At 35.1% G+C, this 22454-nt stretch overlaps 2 protein-coding genes across 3 annotated transcripts in view; one reads left to right on the top strand and one right to left on the bottom strand.

The window, feature by feature from the left end:
- Window positions 1–8429, top strand: part of LOC125681337 (medium-chain specific acyl-CoA dehydrogenase, mitochondrial-like) — a 31642-nt gene extending 23213 nt beyond the window's left edge. The window contains exons 9-12 of the mRNA XM_048921372.2: window positions 4448–4543; window positions 5713–5889; window positions 6848–6919; window positions 8177–8429. Of these exons, the coding sequence (XP_048777329.1) occupies window positions 4448–4543; window positions 5713–5889; window positions 6848–6919; window positions 8177–8248 (417 nt within the window). The 3' untranslated portion in view covers window positions 8249–8429. The remainder of the gene's footprint in view (window positions 1–4447; window positions 4544–5712; window positions 5890–6847; window positions 6920–8176) is intronic.
- Window positions 8430–9718: 1289 nt separating this feature from the next.
- Window positions 9719–22454, bottom strand: part of LOC125681330 (cell adhesion molecule DSCAML1-like) — a 37994-nt gene continuing 25258 nt past the window's right edge. For both annotated transcript variants that reach the window (XM_048921365.2, XM_056157528.1), the window contains 11 exons: window positions 22029–22099; window positions 20614–20741; window positions 20246–20358; window positions 19628–20131; window positions 19258–19392; window positions 18450–18680; window positions 18310–18364; window positions 17357–17474; window positions 15650–15740; window positions 13849–13964; window positions 9719–12671 (listed from right to left, as the gene is read on the bottom strand). In XM_048921365.2, coding sequence (XP_048777322.2) covers window positions 12516–12671; window positions 13849–13964; window positions 15650–15740; window positions 17357–17474; window positions 18310–18364; window positions 18450–18680; window positions 19258–19392; window positions 19628–20131; window positions 20246–20358; window positions 20614–20741; window positions 22029–22099 — 1718 coding nt within the window. In that variant the 3' untranslated portion in view covers window positions 9719–12515. The remainder of the gene's footprint in view (window positions 12672–13848; window positions 13965–15649; window positions 15741–17356; window positions 17475–18309; window positions 18365–18449; window positions 18681–19257; window positions 19393–19627; window positions 20132–20245; window positions 20359–20613; window positions 20742–22028; window positions 22100–22454) is intronic.

Raw genomic sequence — 22454 nt, 5'->3', positions numbered from 1 at the left:
GTGTATGACTAGAGTTTGTAAAACAGCTTATGTGTGTACATGTGTATGGCTGGAGTTTGTAAACAGCTTATGTGTGTACATGTGTATGGCTAGAGTTTGTAAACAGCTTATGTGTGTACATGTGTATGACTAGAGTTTGTAAACAGCTTATGTGTGTACATGTGTATGGCTAGAGTTTGTAAACAGCTTATGTGTGTACATGTGTATGACTAGAGTTTGTAAACAGCTTATGTGTGTACATGTGTATGGCTAGAGTTTGTAAACAGCTTATGTGTGTACATGTGTATGGCTGGAGTTTGTAAAACAGCTTATGTGTGTACATGTGTATGACTAGAGTTTGTAAAACAGCTTATATATTTACATGTGTATGACTGGAGTTTATAAAACAGATTATGTGTGTACATGTGTATGGCTGGAGTTTGTAAAACAGCTTATGTGTGTACATGGGTATGGCTGGAGTTTGTAAAACAGATTATGTGTGTACATGTGTATGACTAGAGTTTGTAAAACAGCTTATGTGTGTACATGTGTATGGCTGGAGTTTTTAAAACAGATTATGTGTGTACATGCATGTGTATAACTGGAGTTTGTAAAACAGCTTATGTGTGTACATGTGTATGACTAGAGTTTGTAAAACAGCTTATGTGTGTACATGTGTATGGCTGGAGTTTGTAAACAGCTTATGTGTGTACATGTGTATGGCTAGAGTTTGTAAACAGCTTATGTGTGTACATGTGTATGACTAGAGTTTGTAAACAGCTTATGTGTGTACATGTGTATGGCTAGAGTTTGTAAACAGCTTATGTGTGTACATGTGTATGACTAGAGTTTGTAAACAGCTTATGTGTGTACATGTGTATGGCTAGAGTTTGTAAACAGCTTATGTGTGTACATGTGTATGGCTGGAGTTTGTAAAACAGCTTATGTGTGTACATGTGTATGACTAGAGTTTGTAAAACAGCTTATATATTTACATGTGTATGACTGGAGTTTATAAAACAGATTATGTGTGTACATGTGTATGGCTGGAGTTTGTAAAACAGCTTATGTGTGTACATGGGTATGGCTGGAGTTTGTAAAACAGCTTATATATTTACATGTGTATGACTGGAGTTTTTAAAACAGATTATGTGTGTACATGTGTATGGCTGGAGTTTGTAAAACAGCTTATGTGTGTACATGTGTATGACTGGAGTTTATAAAACAGATTATGTGTGTACATGTGTATGACTAGAGTTTGTAAACAGCTTATGTGTGTACATGTGTATGGCTGGAGTTTTTAAAACAGATTATGTGTGTACATGTATGTGTATAACTGGAGTTTGTAAAACAGCTTATGTGTGTACATGTGTATGACTAGAGTTTGTAAAACAGCTTATGTGTGTACATGTGTATGGCTGGAGTTTGTAAACAGCTTATGTGTGTACATGTGTATGGCTAGAGTTTGTAAACAGCTTATGTGTGTACATGTGTATGACTAGAGTTTGTAAACAGCTTATGTGTGTACATGTGTATGGCTAGAGTTTGTAAACAGCTTATGTGTGTACATGTGTATGACTAGAGTTTGTAAACAGCTTATGTGTGTACATGTGTATGGCTAGAGTTTGTAAACAGCTTATGTGTGTACATGTGTATGGCTGGAGTTTTTAAAACAGATTATGTGTGTACATGTGTATGGCTGGAGTTTTTAAAACAGATTATGTGTGTACATGCATGTGTATAACTGGAGTTTGTAAACAGCTTATGTGTGTACATGTGTATGGCTGGAGTTTGTAAAACAGCTTATGTGTGTACATGTGTATAACTGGAGTTTGTAAAACAGCTTATGTGTGTACATGTGTATGGCTGGAGTTTGTAAACAGCTTATGTGTGTACATGGGTATGGCTGGAGTTTGTAAAACAGCTTATGTATGTACATGTACATGTGTATGGCTGGAGTTTGTTAAACAGCTTAATATGTATGTACATGTGCTTTGTAAAGGAAAGTATAGAATTATAGCTAAAAACGAATTAAGGAAATATAAGTGCACATGTTATTCATATAATGTACCATAATTATGTGCGTCTTTTTTAATACCTCGAAAAACTGGAAAAGATATGTATTTTCTTGATGGTCTCTGAACTTGTGATGGGGAAGTTTTAGTTTGCTCATTGTTACTGTATGTGTGATGGAGATTTTTTGTTACTTTTCCCATTGTTTATTACTAGACGTGTGATGGAGATTTTTTGGTTTTCCCATTGTTTATTACTAGACGTGTGATGGAGATTTTTTGGTTTTCCCATTGTTTATTACTTGATGTGAGAAGTTTTAGTTTGCCCATTGTTACTAGACGTGTGATGGAGATTTTTTGGTTTTCTCATTGTTTATTACTTGATGTGTGAAGTTTTAGTTTGCTCATTGTTACTAGACGTGTGATGGAGATTTTTTGTTTTCCCATTGTTTATTACTAGACGTGTGATGGAGATTTTTTGGTTTTCCCATTGTTTATTACTAGACGTGTGATGGAGATTTTTTGGTTTTCCCATTGTTTATTACTAGACGTGTGATGGAGATTTTTTGGTTTTCTCATTGTCTATTACTTGATGTGTGAAGTTTTAGTTTGCTCATTGTTACTAGACGTGTGATGGAGATTTTTTGGTTTTCCCATTGTTTATTACTAGACGTGTGATGGAGATTTTTTGGTTTTCCCATTGTTTATTACTTGATGTGTGAAGTTTTAGTTTGCCCATTGTTACTAGACGTGTGATGGAGATTTTTTGGTTTTCTCATTGTTTATTACTTGATGTGTGAAGTTTTAGTTTGCTCATTGTTACTAGACGTGTGATGGAGATTTTTTGTTTTCCCATTGTTTATTACTAGACGTGTGATGGAGATTTTTTGGTTTTCTCATTGTTTATTACTTGATGTGTGAAGTTTTAGTTTGCTCATTGTTTATTACTTGATGTGTGAAGTTTTAGTTTGCTCATTGTTACTAGACATGTGATGGAGATTTTTTGTTTTCCCATTGTTTATTACTTGATGTGTGAAGTTTTAGTTTGCCCATTGTTACTAGACGTGTGATGGAGATATTTTGGTTTTCTCATTGTTTATTACTTGATGTGTGAAGTTTTAGTTTGCTCATTGTTACTAGACGTGTGATGGAGATTTTTTGTTTTCCCATTGTTTATTACTAGACGTGTGATGGAGATTTTTTGGTTTTCTCATTGTTTATTACTAGACGTGTGATGGAGATTTTTTGGTTTTCTCATTGTTTATTACTAGACGTGTGATGGAGATTTTTTGTTTTCCCATTGTTTATTACTAGACGTGTGATGGAGATTTTTTGGTTTTCCCATTGTTTATTACTTGATGTGTGAAGTTTTAGTTTGCTCATTGTTACTAGACGTGTGATGGAGATATTTTGGTTTTCTCATTGTTTATTACTTGATGTGTGAAGTTTTAGTTTGCTCATTGTTACTAGACGTGTGATGGAGATTTTTTGTTTTCCCATTGTTTATTACTAGATGTGTGAAGTTTTAGTTTGCTCATTGTTACTAGACGTGTGATGGAGATTTTTTGGTTTTCTCATTGTTTATTACTAGACGTGTGATGGAGAGTTTTTGGTTTTCCCATTGTCTATTACTTGATGTGTGAAGTTTTAGTTTGCTCATTGTTACTAGACGTGTGATGGAGATTTTTTGTTTTCCCATTGTTTATTACTTGATGTGTGAAGTTTTAGTTTGCTCATTGTTACTAGACGTGTAATGGAGATTTTTTGGTTTTCCCATTGTTTATTACTTGATGTGTGAAGTTTTAGTTTGCTCATTGTTACTAGACGTGTGATGGAGATTTTTTGTTTTCCCATTGTTTATTACTAGACGTGTGATGGAGATTTTTTGGTTTTCTCATTGTTTATTACTTGATGTGTGAAGTTTTAGTTTGCTCATTGTTACTAGACGTGTGATGGAGATTATTTGTTTTCCCATTGTTTATTACTAGACGTGTGATGGAGATTTTTTGGTTTTCTCATTGTTTATTACTAGACGTGTGATGGAGAGTTTTTGGTTTTCCCATTGTCTATTACTTGATGTGTGAAGTTTTAGTTTGCTCATTGTTACTAGACGTGTGATGGAGATTTTTTGTTTTCGCATTGTTTATTACTTGATGTGTGAAGTTTTAGTTTGCTCATTGTTACTAGACGTGTGATGGAGATTTTTTGGTTTTCCCATTGTTTATTACTTGATGTGTGAAGTTTTAGTTTGCTCATTGTTACTAGACGTGTGATGGAGATTTTTTGTTTTCCCATTGTTTATTACTTGATGTGTGAAGTTTTAGTTTGCTCATTGTTACTAGACGTGTGATGGAGATTTTTTGTTTTCCCATTGTTTATTACTTGATGTGTGAAGTTTTAGTTTGCTCATTGTTACTGTATGTGTAATGGAGATTTTTTGTTTTCCCATTGTTTAGGTGGCAGCAGGGGCTGTAGGTCTGGCACAGAGAGCTCTGGAGGAGGCCACAAAGTACTCCATGGAAAGGAAGACCATGGGAAAACTCATCTGCGAGGTCAGTATTCCTACATATTTGATTTTAGCATGTGTACAGGACAAATCTCCTTACAACACATGTATCTGATGATTTTTCCCTTGTACATTTGTAACAAGACCGCCAAACATTCAGTGGTAAGAGATTTCCCTTGTAATAAGAACGACCGAACATTAAGTGGCAAGAGATTTCCTTTGTAATAAGAACGACCGAACATTAAGTGGCAAGAGTTTTCCCTTGTAATAAGACGACCGAACATTAAGTGGCAAGAGATTTCCCTTGTAATAAGACGACCGAACATTAAGTGGTAAGAGATGAAATACACAGCCTTCGTGGTTTACATACTTTACAGTCAAAACATTTGTCGTCACGATGCAATGTGCTAACACCACCGCGGAAGGTGGAGATCTATTGTCGCACGAATGGGGACATTTTTTCAGTGGGAACCCCCTTGAATACACTGTACATGCAGGATTGAAATTTCAATTTCTAGGTTGACTTTCATAATTTTACACATATAAACATTATAATTTTAAACAATTGTACAAACAAGTTAGTATCTACCCATTCTAACAAAAATATGAGACAGTCTATGTTTTGGGAGAAATTCTTTCAAAGGATAATCTTTATCTGATGACTTTAAATCATCATATTAATTATAACAGAGCCTAAAGAGATTGGAGTAAACACTAATACAGGTTCAATTCCAAGAGAAGGATTACTCAAAGTGGCAAATAATTTGCACATTCATTCGTCCACAGTAAAGCATAATTTGACTTTTGTTTCTCTGTAAATATTCTGTCGTCCCGAAAAAGAGAGGGTCCTGAAAATTTGACAGTTCCATATTGTTAGGTTATACAAATGTAAATTGATTAAAAATTCAGTGTCCGGTATAAAATATTGAAAGAATTTTTTTTAAAAACACTTGGATCCACATGAGTTAGCATCTGCCCACTGCATTGTTACGTCAAATGTTTTGACTGTAATGGATGAAAATCACGATTGCTGTATATTTCATTTCTTACCACTCAGTGTTCGGCAGTCCTAAGAATTGTCCTATATTTTCAAACTGCTGTTCATTTAATACCAGTTTTTGGTGGTTTATAAGAAAAATTATTTTTATCTGTGTACTTTACTAGATAACTAAGAAATTCAGTACCTGTAAATATCAGCTTGTTTGACATTGGTAGCACCAAGCCGTGGCCTTTATCCTGGCTGACATGGCGATCGGTGTGGAGACCGCCAGACTGGCCATGCAGAGGGCAGCCTGGGAAATTGACCAGGGAAGGAGAAACACTTATTTTGCCTCCATTGCCAAGGCCTTGGCTGGGGATGTCGCTAACAAATGTGCCACAGATGCTGTACAGGTAAGCAAATACAGTAATACAATTAAGTACTATAATGCAATTAAGTACTGTAATATAAATAAGTACTTGTCATACAATCAAGTACTTGTCATACAGTTAAGTACTTTTTATACAGTTAAGCACTTGTAATGTAGTTAAGTACTTGTTATGTAGTTAAGTACTTGTAATGCAATTAAGTACTTATAATACAATCAGAAATACGTTGAACAGAATCCAGGGCCAGAAAACTCTGATGAGTTCACTCTTTAATCCACATGTAAGCCTCACTTTTTCACTATCTATATGTTCCAATAATTAGAGTAAGAATCCAATCAAAGGTTGTATGGCCCCAGTGCCAGTACTTGTAACATAATCATGTACTTGTAATACAGTCAGTATTTATATTAGAATACAATCAGCACTGTGACAATCAAATACTTGTAAATACATTTTCATCAAAATTATTTTTTTCATCTTGATATGAAGAGTTCTTTTATGATTTCCAAAATATTTTATTTTGTATATTATAGATTTTATATTGTATTAATATTACCATACTTTGTGTAGATCGGGCTGGGTAGCTCAGTGGTTAGATTATCCAATTAGTAATGCAAGGGTCCTAGGTTCGATACCGGATTGTTCCAAGATTTTTCTCTCCTTCTTTGCTACATTTATACAACTTACTGTAATACATCAGAGCTGACTTTACATTTTTACTTGCAACAACCAGGAACTATCAAAATATGCTAACTCTAAAACAGAAATGGCAATATTCCCAAATTTTTTATTTTTTTATAAATGAGATAGAATGCAAGTCGAATTGTGCATGAAATGTCACAAAAAATTATATACTGTATAACTGAGAAATATGTACGTCCTTAACTGTATTTTATGTGTCTATTTTCGTGTGTTATATTTCATGTTCTCATTTTGATTTGTAAATACTTTCTAGTTTATAAGAATTAAATGGATGTTGTAGGTATTCGGAGGAAATGGCTTCAATTCAGAGTATCCCGTAGAAAAATTGATGAGAGATGCAAAAATTTATCAGGCAAGTTGTGTTGTTTTGATAAATGTTAATGTTGTTTGTTGTGTTTATTCCTAATCTAGTATCAGGTTTTAGTTTTCTAGTATGTATCACCTCTCCTGACCTTCACATTCAATCGAGGTCATGAACTTTAGCAAGTAGTACAGTAACTCTTAGAGTAATTTGTTTTATGTAAGGCGCTATATAAATTTTATTATATATTATTCTATTATAAGCCTGCTGGTGAAAAATTGCACGAATTTTATTTAGCGGAAATAATTACCATGTGTAAAAATGTATGTTTACAGTATGTTACAATGTACCCAAGCTTTGATCTTGTCTTTAGTGTCTTATCTAAAAACTAGTGTGTTCATTTTCAAATATACAGCATTATGTACCTGCTTTCTAACACAACATTTTGCTGTATATGCACATCTCTTTATTTTCTACTAGTTCTCATAAAAGTTAATAAAGGTTTACATATTTAGAAAAAGAGAGGAGGTTGTTTACACTCATTTTAAACAGAGAACATGGCCAATGAATTATTGATGAAATTCACTCCATTAATTTTGATATGCTATAATGCATGTGTTTTACATGACACAATACATAGTCAAACATGCATATGTTAACACTATTGGAACAATCAAATTGAGAGTATTGCTAAAGCAACACGTGTCCCCCAAGCTGGCCTTCAGATATAGAGAGCAGATTTCATATAAAGGACCTAAAGCCAGTCAATGATCACAGTTAAGTTTAATTTGATCTAAAGTTGCAAAATTGAACAGTAAGTTTTATATCAGTAATTCTAAACAAATTGTATAAAATGTCTGGGGAAAATATTTGAATGCATTTAAAGGGTAATAAGTCTGGAGAAGTGGGTCCAGGATGATGAAAGTCCAAATGATCTAAGCTTCTCCATTAAACTACACAGCAAATTTTATCAACCAGTAGGGGACTAATAATCATATAAAAGTAAATTGTATTGATTTGAAAGCAATCTCTGATAGGCAAGTTAATTTCTTGGATTATCATAACAGACTATACTATTATATATTTATTTTCTCCATTCATTGAAATGCTTAAGATCTACATGGTGGTGGTGGTCAGGGGTAGGTACTCACAAAGATGCTGGTATTTTAAGTGTCAATGAGAAACTTTCAATTTTACAGGCAAGCGTAGGAGATATGGATAGATGTACTCATTAAAATGATTTTAATTAAATGCAAAATATCGGTGCTGGAATCGAGATTAATTTCCTCTGATTTAATCTTTGTACAGATCTATGAAGGCACGGCCCAGATCCAACGGATGATCATCTCCAGAGAATTACTGACCAAAGCCAATAGCTAGGAATAAACCGTAGTGTATATTGTGAGCACCTGGGTTTTTTATTTCTGACACTGGCATACCACACAATGTATCTTAAACAGGATACAGAGGAACAAGATCTTCAGATGTACATGTATTTACAATCCACTCTGTGATTTACATCTTTGGTATCTAAAGTAATTAAACTAGTATTTAATACTAAGTTTTGATGTTGCTGATAATTATGATATTTTATGGTATACATATATGTGATATTAGTACAGGAGAAAAAATAAATTACAAGAAAAAATGTGTAATTGTCTTTATGGCTTATCTGCGCTGAAAGTTGAAGAGAGCATATCTGACCAAATGTTGTTCATCATCTATTCATTATCCATCGTTTAACTTTTCCTATTTTCAACTTCTCCAGAACCACACGTCCATTTTCAACCAAACTCTCCTGTGGTGAAGGGGGTTCAAGCGTGTTCACTATCCATGTGGAAATGGGATGAGGGGAGAGGGTGTTTGATTAATCTTTTCATCAAGAACCACTTGACCAGAAAAGCAGAATCTTTCCTGAAAAATTCCTCAAATGCATAAACAGTTGTCGTAATTTTGTAGAGGATCAAAATATTATAATACTTTTTAAAGAGCAACAAGTACGAGGGCGAGTCAATAAGTAACCAGCCTAACTTATTTCCGGTTGAGATCCACCTCTTCTTTTTTGATGTAATTGCCCTCTAATGTGATGCACTTAGAACAATGGTGTTCAAGTGCCATCAGCCCTGCAGAACTGAAAAAGTTGGGGTCCTTTCCATTGGCCTACTCCTCAACTGCCGTCACGACTTCTTTGTCAGACCGGAAAGGATATCTACGGATATTCTTTTTCAAGTTTGGGAAAAGGAAGAAGTCGCAAGGAGCTAGGTCAGGCAAATAGGCAGGATGTGGTATTAATTCATACCAGTTTCGCTCTACAGCATCCATTGCAAGTGTGGACTCTCGCATTGTCCCGCTGCAGCAAAACACCTATAGAGAGTTTACCTTGGCATTTTTCACGGATGGCGGTTCTCAGCTGGTCTAGCAAGTTTGCATAGTACACTCCAGTTATTGTACTTCTCTTGGGTAAAAAGTCCAACTTCATAATGCCTTTTGGGTCACAAAATACTGTGGCCATCACCTTGCCAGCAGATGGTTGCGTCTTGAACTTCTTTGGCCTTTGGGACCCAGAAACAATTCTCGTCTGACATCCCCCCCTCCGTTTCTATATTAGGGTACACAATGACATTAATGAATTGCATTTTGCAATTCTGAAGTGAATGTACATGTACTGCATTTACTTTCAAAAAGTGATGTGTAGGAAAACTTCAGTGACCGATTTTAATGATATCGGAGATGAGATTCTCTCGGTAAGAGCAAGGTTGCTTGGGTAAATGTCGTTGCTTTGTAGCTTTTATTAAAATTCCCTACAATTTCCAATCTATAACACAAGACAAAATAACAGCAATGATAAAATAAATTTAAAGTCGATGTTTATTTCCAGAAATGAATGCAGCATTGAAATAATTAAAAATTACGTAATTCAAAGAAAATCTTTGCAAAAGAACAACTTCCTTTGAAACTACACCTGGTCCAGTAAAAATAATTCTACAACTTTTCAGACTCACAAAAGAACATACAACACACATAGCAATGAGATTAACTCTAGAAATTATTATTTTACATGTGCAACAACAGGTGTAACTCAAAATTGTCAATGAATATAGCTCAGAAAATAAACATTCTACACTTCCGCCTTAAAAATAAATATTCTACACACAAGTGTTAACGGGTGCAACTTAAAACAAACAACATTCTACATGTGTGTTAATGGCTTACAGTAACTCAAAAAAGCACATTTCTACACTACTGAAAATGTAATAAAAACAAAAAATCCTAAACATGTCCTTCAGTAATGTAAAATGTATACATGTATATGTAAAGGGTACAAGTATGCTATAATTGAGTATAGTGTGCCTCATAAACCCCTGTAACTGCTTAACAAGGCTGATTTCTGACCACAATCATCAACATTGCGTATTTTGATTATCACCGAATTGAAAGTGTTGTAATAATTTTCCGACAAAGCTTAAAAAATACTGAATGAAGATTGCTGCAGTTAGGATTATGCACCATTTCATGAAATTTCTTATGCTAATGATGATAAAAGTGAAATCTGTTGCATTTAAAATGAAAAAAAATCTTTTGCATATTTGTATGTTTCCAAAATAAGAAGTGCACACACTCACTGTGTGTAAGTCAATACAATGTGTGAATAGTACTACTACAGTACAACATGGTTATACTGAGTCTCCAGGGCCAGCAAAAACAGTTCATTATAATCAAACAACAGTTATACTGAATCTCCAGCAAAAAACAGTTCATTATAACCAAACAAGTTATACCGAATCTCCAGGGCCAGCGAAAACAGTTCATTATAACCAAACTTCATTATATCCATTGAATAAAATGTTGTTTACTTTCCTCTCATAGAATATTTGTCACTTCATAATAAGCCTGACTTTGTTATACATGTGTTGTACTGTAACAGGAAATTTTAGGGCCTACAAGTTCTGTAAACTACAGTACAACAAGGTTATAGCAAACCTCCAGGGCCAGCAAAAAACAAATTTTGTTATATCCAATAAAATGTTGTTTACTTTCCTCTCATAAAAGAATATTTGTCACTTTGTAATAAGCCTGACTTTGTTATAAGTGTGTTGTACTGTAACAGGAAATTTTAGGGCCTACAAGTTCTGTAAACTAATTGCGCAGGTAAGCATTTTCTCAACGAGGACTGGGGGAGTCAAGAGACTCCTGACTTGTAATGGAGGTAAATGGAAAATAGTATCAACAGCGCATCAAAGAAATGTAAATGTTAATGTACAAAGCAATCTCCGTCTGTAAATTTATATGTAGAAAAAATTCATATAAGAAAAGCATTATATTCAAACCAACCAATTTTCATTTTCCAAAAAATACAACCTATTAGAAAAATCATGAAACAATGGAGAATTTCACACTGGTTTGATAAAATACAAACAACCATGCATTTGCACCATGACCTATTAAATTAGATGTTTCATGACACTGTATACATATGTACTTTGAAGAAAATACTGGTATTTGTAAGCTTTAAATCTAAAGGGTGCATCACATCCTCAGTCTTACAAATCACCCATCTCTTACAATCTTCCAGTACCACTTATCAATAATTGTCCTGTAACATATTTGGGGTGTAATGATACCGACAACGCTTATTGCGATATATTGCAATGCAATGGGATTGTATTGAGATAAGTATTGCAATATATCACTTTAATAATAATTTATTCATTGCCACTCTGTTTTGAAATGTGGTAGTGACTAGTCATACCACTTATCTAAAATGAGTATTAAGGATAAGAGATACATGTACATTATTGTTTTATAACGTATGGAAATTTCATAAACTCTCAAACACAATAATAAACAATACAATTTCCCGAGTACTTCTGGGATTTTTTTTAGCCCTATTTCAAATTTAGCTCTCAAAAGTACTCATATTTGAATGCCATCTTTTTCAACAACTACTGCATACAAGACTGGGTATTCTAGAATGCTTTTTTACACATACCTTGGAAGCTTGATGTAAATCTAGGACAACATGTATTTCCCTAAATTCGATAGGAAATGATTAAAACAAATGATGAAAATGTGACACATCAAAGGACAAATGTATGCGATTTTTGTACCACAATGCAACTTTTTTGTGTATTGTGATGTACCGGCTGATATCGTGTTACACCCCTACAATACATACAGTACTGTGTACAATGTGAAGCTGAAATATAGAACACTCTGTATAGAAAACAGTGGGAATGTGTTAATACTTTTGTATATTGCATTTAAGGACCTTCTATACACTAATCAGAAAAAAACATAAACATTTTGAATATCCAGAATAATCTATCCCCAAGTAACACATAAAGACGCCACCCAATGTCAAATTCAAATCATATTCTTTGATCCGCTCACATAGACTGCTACACAGCAGATCAAAGGATCTGATCTGAATCAAGATTCACCCAGGTTATTTTCATCATACATATACACCATGGGACATTTTTTTTCTGTATAAAATTTCTAAAACACCATTACCGAGTCAGAAAAACGTACACAGCATACAAATGTTCCTTTACTTGGCGTTTGGCTGATACGATCTTGCATAGATATCACAGCATTATCGACAAGGACAGAGATCACGAACTTAATACCCAGTATAAATGCAAGATCAGAGTGCAGTCCTCTCGGCATAAACAACAACGGAATCGTTAGGAATGAGAGAGTCTGTGTCATCGATACCCAGCAGCAGGGTACTGTTTCGCATCACAGCTATGGCCTCCGCATTCTCCGTTTTCATTTGGCCTTTTCGTTGCAATGTGGATGCCTAGAATAAGAAACCAACATAAAATTCACCTATATGATTATGTACTTCTGGTACGGGTACTGACGATCACTTTTATTTCGCAATATCTTATTTTCACATTACCACAACGATGCATTTATTCACGAGAAATAGCTTTAGTGCAGAGCTGCCAACAGTATGAAATGGGAAATAGTAAGGCGGGGGTCAGGGGAGAACCGCTGGAGAACTTTTATGAATAAATATGTAACCTGAACAATTTTAGGTATATTTCAAATCCAAATTTAATGAATTTAGACATACTAATTGTCAAGCATTAAATGATTTTACAACTGCAGAAAGTCAATTTTATACATCTTTTATTGATTTTACCTTCTAAGACTTGTGTACAAAATCTTGCTACATTAGTGCAAATCATAATTTTACAGTTACTGTGTCAGTTATTCTGGCAAATTCTTTTATGTCATTTTCCCCGCCGTGAGAAATGTTGAAGTTTGTCAAACAGATCGTACACTTAGCATTCAAACTCCCACTTTCTGACTTCGAAACGAATAGATGTTTACTTGCATATTGTTCTTTGAATTTCTGGCTTCATTCGGTTTTCTTCTTTGGAGAATTATTGTTGTTATTTCCATCAATGCATGCCTTACGTTTCGTAGCAGCTGCCATAGTATTTATTTCAAAGCATTAAAATGATCGAGATTTTGTATATATGTATATAAATATATATATATATATATATATATATATATATATATATATATATATAGACTATGCAAACAAACGTAATGACTATGGCTTGTTTATTATAAAAGTAAAAACCAATGACGGACAGCTCTAAACCTTTTGAAATGTCAACTAAGCGAAAATCGGAAGATATATAGTGAAATTGTAAGGCGTATTTTCGGCCCTAAAATCGTAAGTCTTATGCCAAAATCATGAGGGTTGGCAGCTCTGTTAGTGAATCATTATTTTTCGCTGAAGTTTTATATGTGTAAGAGATTGTTATCGAAAGAACTTGGGAATGGCTTGTTTCGTGAAATTAAGTTATCGCGAATAAAAGTGATTTAGAGTGCATGTATATGAAATTTCTCATTGTAAGAACACCTTGCACCTGTATACTAAATGTTCAATACATGTAGGACATTTTACTTAGATAAAATGACCGTGCACTTTATATCTCCGACCTTCGATCCCTTACCCTGGAGTACACTTCCTCCGCTGACAGATCCATGGAGACACAGATAGATTCCCTGTCTGGCCGCCACTCATCCCCCGGGTCAGACCCCCCGGCTCTGTACGAGGGATTTTCTATACCTGGAAAAGTTGAGGTAGCCGTAATCAAGTTTTATTGAAATGTACAAATGTAAATTACAAAATCATATACATATACAAGGGTGTCCGGGTAGCGCTCTCGCTTCTCACCGCTGCAACTTGAGTTCGATACTCGTGATCAGCAGTGGTTGTATGTGAGAGGGTATGGCGGTCACCTGCTCAGACACGTGGGTTTCCTCCGGGTACTCCGGTTTTCTCCCATATAAATGACCCCCTAGCACAAACAATTTAACATTCGTGCATCAAAGGACCCCAATGGAAATAAGCTTCCGAGCTTTCATGGGTTATCCTTGGTATTTATGTATGTATGTTTGTATGTATGTGTATACTGAATAAACATTTATTTTAATGTTCAAATAGTAGACAATTTTGTCAGTTGCAGTCGATAATACCGTATAAGTGAAATTAACGATATCCAATGTTAACTATCTGGACACCCTTGCTAATATCGCCAAAATTAAATCCTTGCTAAAAATTTTGCTTATATGGTACATGTATCATAAACAAACAGGAAGTGTTTGTGAAACACTATGCCCCCGGGCAGCAACAAAGAAACAAATTAAAGATCTTGTCATAAGGAATTATATATGTACAAAATATGGAATCCCTGCCTTAAATAGTTCAGAAGATATTGCCTTTAATTGTTTCTTAAAAGTAGGTCAAACTTCAAGATCAAAGTCCCAAGGTCAACAACTTTGGTACCAAAAGAGAAGTCTTGTCACAAGGAATGCACATATTTAGCCTCAAAATTCATCAGTTATGAGAAAGGATAAAGTTTTGGGTCAAACTCCATGGATTATGGTATCGAATGAAAGGCATTGTCATAAGAAATCTATAACAATAATAAAACGCTACCTTAAATAGTTTAGGAGATATCACCTTGGCTCTGCTGTTGTGATTTTTAAAAGATTTTTTTCAACCTTTATTCCCATGAAATTTTTTTAACCCTTATTGTGGCCCCAAATGTCACAACATAACCATGATACAAGGTCACCTGGTAAAATATCATGGTATGAAATGGAAAGTTTCATCATCAGGAATCTATATACAAATATGAAAGTCCTACATTAAACGGTTCAGGAGATCAGGAGTCTAGGTTAACTTTTCTTAAAAGTACATGTAATAGTATGTCAAACTTCAAGGTAAGGTCACAAAGTAAAAAAAACTTTGACACCAAAAAAAGACACAAGGAATGCACAAATGAAATATGAGGTTCCCATCACTCACAAATTAAACTTTATGAGCAAGGTTCAAATTTTGGACAGATGGACAGACAGAACCAAAATAGTATGCCTGCCAATCTTTGATACTATGGCATTAAAGCATACTATTGTTATGTAATTGTCCAGAAAATAATTAATCACTTCCTAATGATATTTCAAAATACTCTAATGAAAATTTAATAGTTTTAATTTAATGAAATGAATTTGACAATATACACTTGTACATGTTCTTGTATTCATAATGAAGCCAATATCTGTCAAAATGTACTAAATAAATGACTGTATCTCCTGACAGCTCAATATCCCACTAATTTCAAATACAGTCTATAAAATATTTCTATATACAGAAACAATATTCTTGAAATTACACCCAAACTGTAAAATCTCAACAATCCACACAAACTGAGCCCCATGAATCTAAATGGTTCCACAATATACACATACCGATATCAGTTTGATCCGGTTTGTGGATCCTGATTGCAGGAAATGAGGCTGAGGCAGCCATTGATTGGCTCTCCTTCAGATGACCATAGCCCTGTTCACAAAATAAAATGAAAAGGTATCGGAAAGTGAAAGAAAGCAGGTTATCTTAGTTGAATTTATGGTTTAGCACTTCTCGTGTACAAGAAAGAGCACTAATTAATTGTTTGCTAAAATTTTGAATGCCCTGCATATTCATTATAGAAAATTGTGGAGTTAAATGATTATGCCAGTTAGTACATTAGGTCTTGAGTCAGCTATATTTGATAAATACAGGTGACTCTCGATAACTTTAAGTTCAAGGGACCTTGATAAAACTTCGAGAGATCGAAAGTTTGAGAGATCGAAATTCGGAAATTGAAGGTCCGCGGGTATGTTTAAGATTTTACAGTAACCGGAAATGTATACTAACAAGATCATATGATATCGTTTTGACATGTTTTCCTTCATATTCGTCAGATACTTTAATATACTTATTTTGCATTAATAAAAACATTTCAAAGTTTATGTATATATTTGTTCTTTAATCATACTTAGTTAGGCATACAAAACCAAGTTCTGATGACGCTTTACTATCGCAAACTAAACAGAGCACAATGTTATGTCGCTTTACCCAAAACAAAAAATTCTAACAAATGAATAAAACGATGTTTTAGAGTAACTTTACACAAAGAACAAACTCGAGAAATTTAACAGTCTGTAGATCACTAAATTATGTATAAAACTTACTCTCTTGTCACGTCAAAAATAATTCTAGATTTCATTCATAGTCGGATTATATATAATTTTAATCGTCATGACTCAAAACCCCTATACACCTAATTACACCTCCGGCATTCAACAAAATCCAGGTAAGGCCCAAGCGGAAATTATTACACGCTTGTGTAATGGTGGGTATACGCTACCACCACTTTGAGAGATCGAGAGTGAAAAACAATGAAATGTTTTTTACGGGACCCAACTTCACTTCCACAGATTGAGAACTTCGAGAAATCGAATGTTCAAGAGATCGATAGTAAATTTGCTTTGTTATATAGAGAAAAAAATCAGGACCATGATTTCACTTCGAGAGATCGAGAATATCGAGAGATCGAAGTTGGAGCCATCGAGAGTCACCTGTACAATGGTAAAAGTATCTGTATCACACATTAGTTTGGCAACATGTAACAAACATTTCTTTCCAGTATATGACCGGGCTTTTATAATTTCATAAGATGTACAGTGACTGAACTACATAATATATAGATGACATGTTTTACTTACCAAACCACATTCTGTGTTATTCAAAGGTATATATAAAACAATGATTTCCAATTTCAAAAGACATCATACAGTTTTTATCATGAATTGTATAGAAGTGGCTGCAAGTGGATGGATGTATATTGTTTAACGACCCACTCTAGAATTTTTCACTCATATGGAGAAGTCACCATTGCTGGTGAAGGGCAGGAAAATTTAGGCCTATGCTCAGCGCTTATGGCCTTTGAGCAGGGAGGGATCTTTATCATGCCACACCTGCTGTGACACAGGAACTTGGTTTTTGTGGTCTCACCCAAAGGACTGCTCCCATTTAGTCGCCTCTTACAACAAGCAATGGGGTGTTGGGGACCTATTCTAACTCGGATCCCAATGGGAATGTATTATATATACCTGTGATTGTGTTATGTATACCTGGGATTCTGACACAGTGGAGCTGGTGCCATATTTGACGGCATCCCCGAGAAAGTGGATTCTGGAGGTGGAGCGTTGGTTGTCTTGGTTGTTGTTGTCTTCATCTCTGGTGGATAAGCTGTAAAACAACGACACAAAATCCCTTACACTGTAAAACATCCATCAAATCCCTTACACTATAAACAACCATCAAATCCCTTACACTGTAAATGAACCATCAAATCCCTTACACTTTAAAACAACCATCAAATCCCTTACACTGTAAAACAACCATCAAATCCCTTACACTGTAAAATAACCACCAAATCCCTTAATCTGTAACACAACCACACCAAATCCCTTACACTGTAAAACAACCACCAAATCCCAAACACTGTCAAACATCCATCAAATCCCTTACACTGTAAAACAACCACACCAAATCCCTTACACTGTCAAACAACCACATCAAATCCCTTACACTGTAAAACAACCATCAAATCCTTTACACTGTCAAACTACCATCAAATCCCTTACACTGTAAAACAACCACACCAAATCCCTTACACTATAAAACAACCACACCATCCCTTACACTGTAAAACAACCATCAAATCCCTTAACACTGTAAAACAACCACCAAATCCCTTACACTGTAAAACATCCATCAAATCCCTTACACTGTAAAACAATTAAACTGTAAACCAACCACACCATCCCTTACACTGTAAACCAACCACACCGAATCCTTTACACTGTAAACAACCACACCGAATCCCTTACACATGTAAAATCATTCCACATAAAACAACGATCCCATTCCTAACACTGTAAAACAACCATTCAATTCTAACACTGCAAAGCAATAAAACAACCAAACCATTCTTTACACATAAATTATGTATCAACAACACACTAAGCAACATCACAAGACTGCTCTAATTTTGAAAGTAGAAATCAATGACTCTTCTTACCTTGTTGACCTATCTCTAGGCATGTCCCCAAATTTCCCCTCAGATGACCTTGTTTCTAAAATCAGGTGTAAAAAAGTACTTTAAAATGAATTTTGCATCTTTATAATCAGAAACCAAGTCCAAAAAGACTGTTGTTTTACCAAAGTTTCCATAGGCTGCCAAATTCTGTCTCTGCCTGTGCTTGATGCAAATACACAGAACCACGGCCAGTACCAAGATGACTAGGACCGCCCCCGCAGCCACACCACCCAAGTAGACGGGCAGCTTGTCCTCCTCCTGACTCTGTGGCTGGGAGTTACTAAGGACGGTGCTGGACTCTGTGGTCACTGTCTCAGTGGTGTCTGGTGGCGGTGGTGGAGGGGGAGAAGGATCTTAAGATACATAATATAAAAATTAAACACCACGCACAATGAGGTGGTGCTACAATGACTTGTATTGCATAAAAGTGTACATATTGACTTTTTTAACCAGGGTTAGTCGTGACATTTTGCCCCAGGGAAAAGCTTCAAAGACTCAAAATAACTGATGAGCAGAAATCAAAATAGCAAAGATTTTCAAATAAAGCATTTGATAACTTTATTTTGGTCTAATTAATGGTTAAATAACTTCAATTGATTACAAAATGTGTATAACACTGTAAATTTTAGTTTATTGTATTATACACAAAAGGGTTGGTCACTCTAATTGTTGAAAAGCAGCATGAAATTGCACTCTCCAGTGTGCAGCATATAGAGGGCCCTTATGTTCATTGCAAGTTTTCAATGTTTTTTTGCTGAATATCAGTCCTCCAAAAGTTGCATATAGCTTGTGATTTTTAGTTGTTAAAGATAATACGTTAAATTCACTTGAAACAACAGATAAAAGTAATGTTTGGTAACAACTGATGTAATCGAACAGATTAAGAACACAAGGGAAATAACTCCCACTGCTAATAAACATTTTTTTTACCAGTTTGGACAGTGTGTACAGATATGGTGCCTCCCCCCACCGAGTTCACGCCTGTCACCCCCACCATGTACTGTGTGGAGGGCTGCAGATTCTCCAGGACTGTTCGGGTCGCTGTGGTTTCCTGAGAAATCAGGGCTATTAACAAATACAAAATACCACAATGTGTATCAAATTGCCAATAAAATAAATTAAAAAAATTAATGTACATGTAGCATGAAACTAGCAATACAAAAACTACATTTAATAAATTCTCTACATTTCAAAACATCAATAAATTCTTTTTACTTTACATCAATAAATCCATTTTTAATCCCTGATTTACAGAAGAACAGGTGCTTTGTTTCTCTATGTATAAATGGAGTAGACTTACCATTCCTCACCCAGAGTAAATCAGCACAAAGTTCCAGAACTGGCTTACTCCAGGTCAATATCCAGTTCAACTCATTCACATCCAGCTGACTAAATGCCATACTAATTGTGTGCAGACTTGTGTTAAAGTGTTCTTCTGTTACGTTATTAGAAGACAAATGAAGACTTGTAACATTAAAAACAAATTCTGAGTATTTGCTCTCTGAAATAGAATCTCTGTTTCTCACAATATCCTGCAGGATATCATCCAAAAGTAAGGAATATGAGGTATTAAGGTCTTCCAAAATAACACACACATTGTAAACCCCTGGATGTGGCACAGGGTTCATGTAAGCTTCTGTCAGTTCATACAGACCACCCTGTGTGTTTGTCTGTTCACTTGGTAAAGGGTAATGCTTCACTACATAGGATTCAATTACTCCATTAGGTTTCAAAGGGGGTGACCAATAGACCGTGACACTGGTAGGAGTACCTTGGTAACCAAACTGTCGGATCTTGTCAGGCGCTAAAATGCAAAATGATTTGCAAATATATGAAAAATGCTTCACAAAACTTTACATAGGGAATACAGATTATTCAATATGTTTGCTGCAGCATGATTGCAAGATAAACTTCTCACCTGATTGTTTGGTCTGAACTAGCCGCCATTCACTCCACGGCCCTGTTCCATTGACCGCCAGAGAGGTATAGAGGGCAACTCTAACATTGTACAGGGTCCAAGACTCAAGGTTACTGAAACCAAATGGCAAAGTTCATTCAGTGAGTCAAGAGCTCATACATATCCAATGATTGAGAGGCATCAGAAAAAAGATTCTAAATCCCCCCCCCCCCCCCCCCCATCTGTGTTTCCTGCTTTGTCTTTAAAATTTGTTACCACACTTCCCCAATAACATTACTCATTATGTTATACTCTGAAAAACTCTCTGCATGCATCTAACACTCACCATTTTTTATTCACTTACAAATGTCTCATATTAAAATCTTTACCTGATGTTGTACGGCAAAGATCCTGGTGTGGTGGGAAGAGTAACCTCCCTTGAAGTTTGATCTCCATCTTTTTGAACCTCCACCACAATTCCAGAGAGGTCGCTGTTCCATGTAGAGGGGTCGGGTAACTACAAGAAGGGAAGATGTAAAGTTATGGCTGCAAGAATAGGAGCTACGGCTTATACACGAATCTCCTTCTCAATTAATGCAGGAACAAACGTTTCTGAATAGTTAGGTTTCAGCAAATATCAAAAGCACCTAACAACAAGCCATAACACCATAAACAATTGTTGACTGGGATTGAGGTAAACAGTAATAATGTGAGCCCACAAAGCAGAGGGCAATAGTTTGTTCCGGATGCGACTTGCATAATTGTTGTTGCCCTCAGACCCAGTCAATAATAGTTTTGTTACACAACAAATGAGAGTTCTAGAGACTTTTTAAATTGCAAGTATATTTCATACTATTAATGACTGTATTAATATCTTGTGTTTGATGTCTTTTCTGTTTCCAGGTAGGATTTTGATAAGCGTCTAGCTACAGTGTACTGAAGATTCCTGATTTCACACGAGTACCTAATTCTGAAATTACTCGTATACATTTACGTCAAATTGCGTGAACATGAATTCACACATGGTCTGTTAATTAAAAGTTTTACACATATTTTAGCAATAGAAAAATAAAAGCGAGTAATTTTATTTTGCGAGTGATCCCTCTCGCAAAATTATGTAATAATAAATTCCTCGTGAATATTTAGGAATCTACAGAATATAGAACCATAACCATAGAAACATTATATTGCTGAATATAATAACATACAATCGTGTGATCCCTCGAGGGGGGAATTATGAAATGGAAGGCCACAGTTTGGGCCCTGAAGGAGCCCATATACACATTTTGATTCTGCTAACCGTTATGTAAGTACATGCACGGCTCAGTGATTTGTTACATATATCTATCTATTGAGACGTAATACAATAATACATCTTCAAGTTGATATAATCATATATGACAAGTGCTTGTGCATACAGAATCTGACAAATATTAAGTAATTTGTAAAAAAAAAAAAAAAAAAAAAAAAAAAAAAAATTTAGAAGTAAAAATATGAAACTACTTAATTCTGTGTTCATAGCATAACATAGAGAAGGTAGCTACTATTTTCTCCTGCATGAATAAAACATGCAGAGAATTCATTTCAAAGCAGTTCAATCCTCAGTACCTTAAACTGGATGTTCACCTCGCTGTTCAACCCTCAATACACTGTCATGTACCTTAAACTGGACGTTCACCACGCTGTTCAACCCTCAATACACTGTCATGTACCTTAAACTGGACGTTCACCACACTGTTCAACCCTCAATACATGTACCTTAAACTGGACGTTCACCACACTGTTCAACCCTCAATACATGTACCTTAAACTGGACGTTCACCACACTGTTGGAGACGGCTGTCAGTTTGATGTTTGTGGGGGGAGCACTGGGGGCTGAAGAAGAAAATAATCAAAAACTAAACAGTGATACCTTTAATATATATATTTTCCTGTTGATTAAATAGCACTTACAACTGAGTGAAAGAAACGTGTTTGCTAACGAAAGTAAACAAATAGTTCAATGATCCACATAATTCACAAGTTTGTAGCAGAATGATTTCTCTACCTGTATATTAGAAAATTCAAATACATCAGTGATACGTTAGGACTTGGATTTTGTTACTCGGAAATTTAAACTACCATATGAATCTAACATTTAATGTGACTGGGGTTAAGATCCTGTTTAAAAGTGAGAATTAATTCACTGGATTGGATCATGTGAACAATTAAGTTCCTATCTCAGTGAACT

This window comes from Ostrea edulis, chromosome 2 (assembly GCF_947568905.1).
Source record: "Ostrea edulis chromosome 2, xbOstEdul1.1, whole genome shotgun sequence".
NCBI lineage: Eukaryota > Metazoa > Mollusca > Bivalvia > Ostreida > Ostreidae > Ostrea > Ostrea edulis.
Note: the sequence above shows the minus strand (reverse complement) of the source record. Positions and strands in the feature narration are given on the sequence as shown.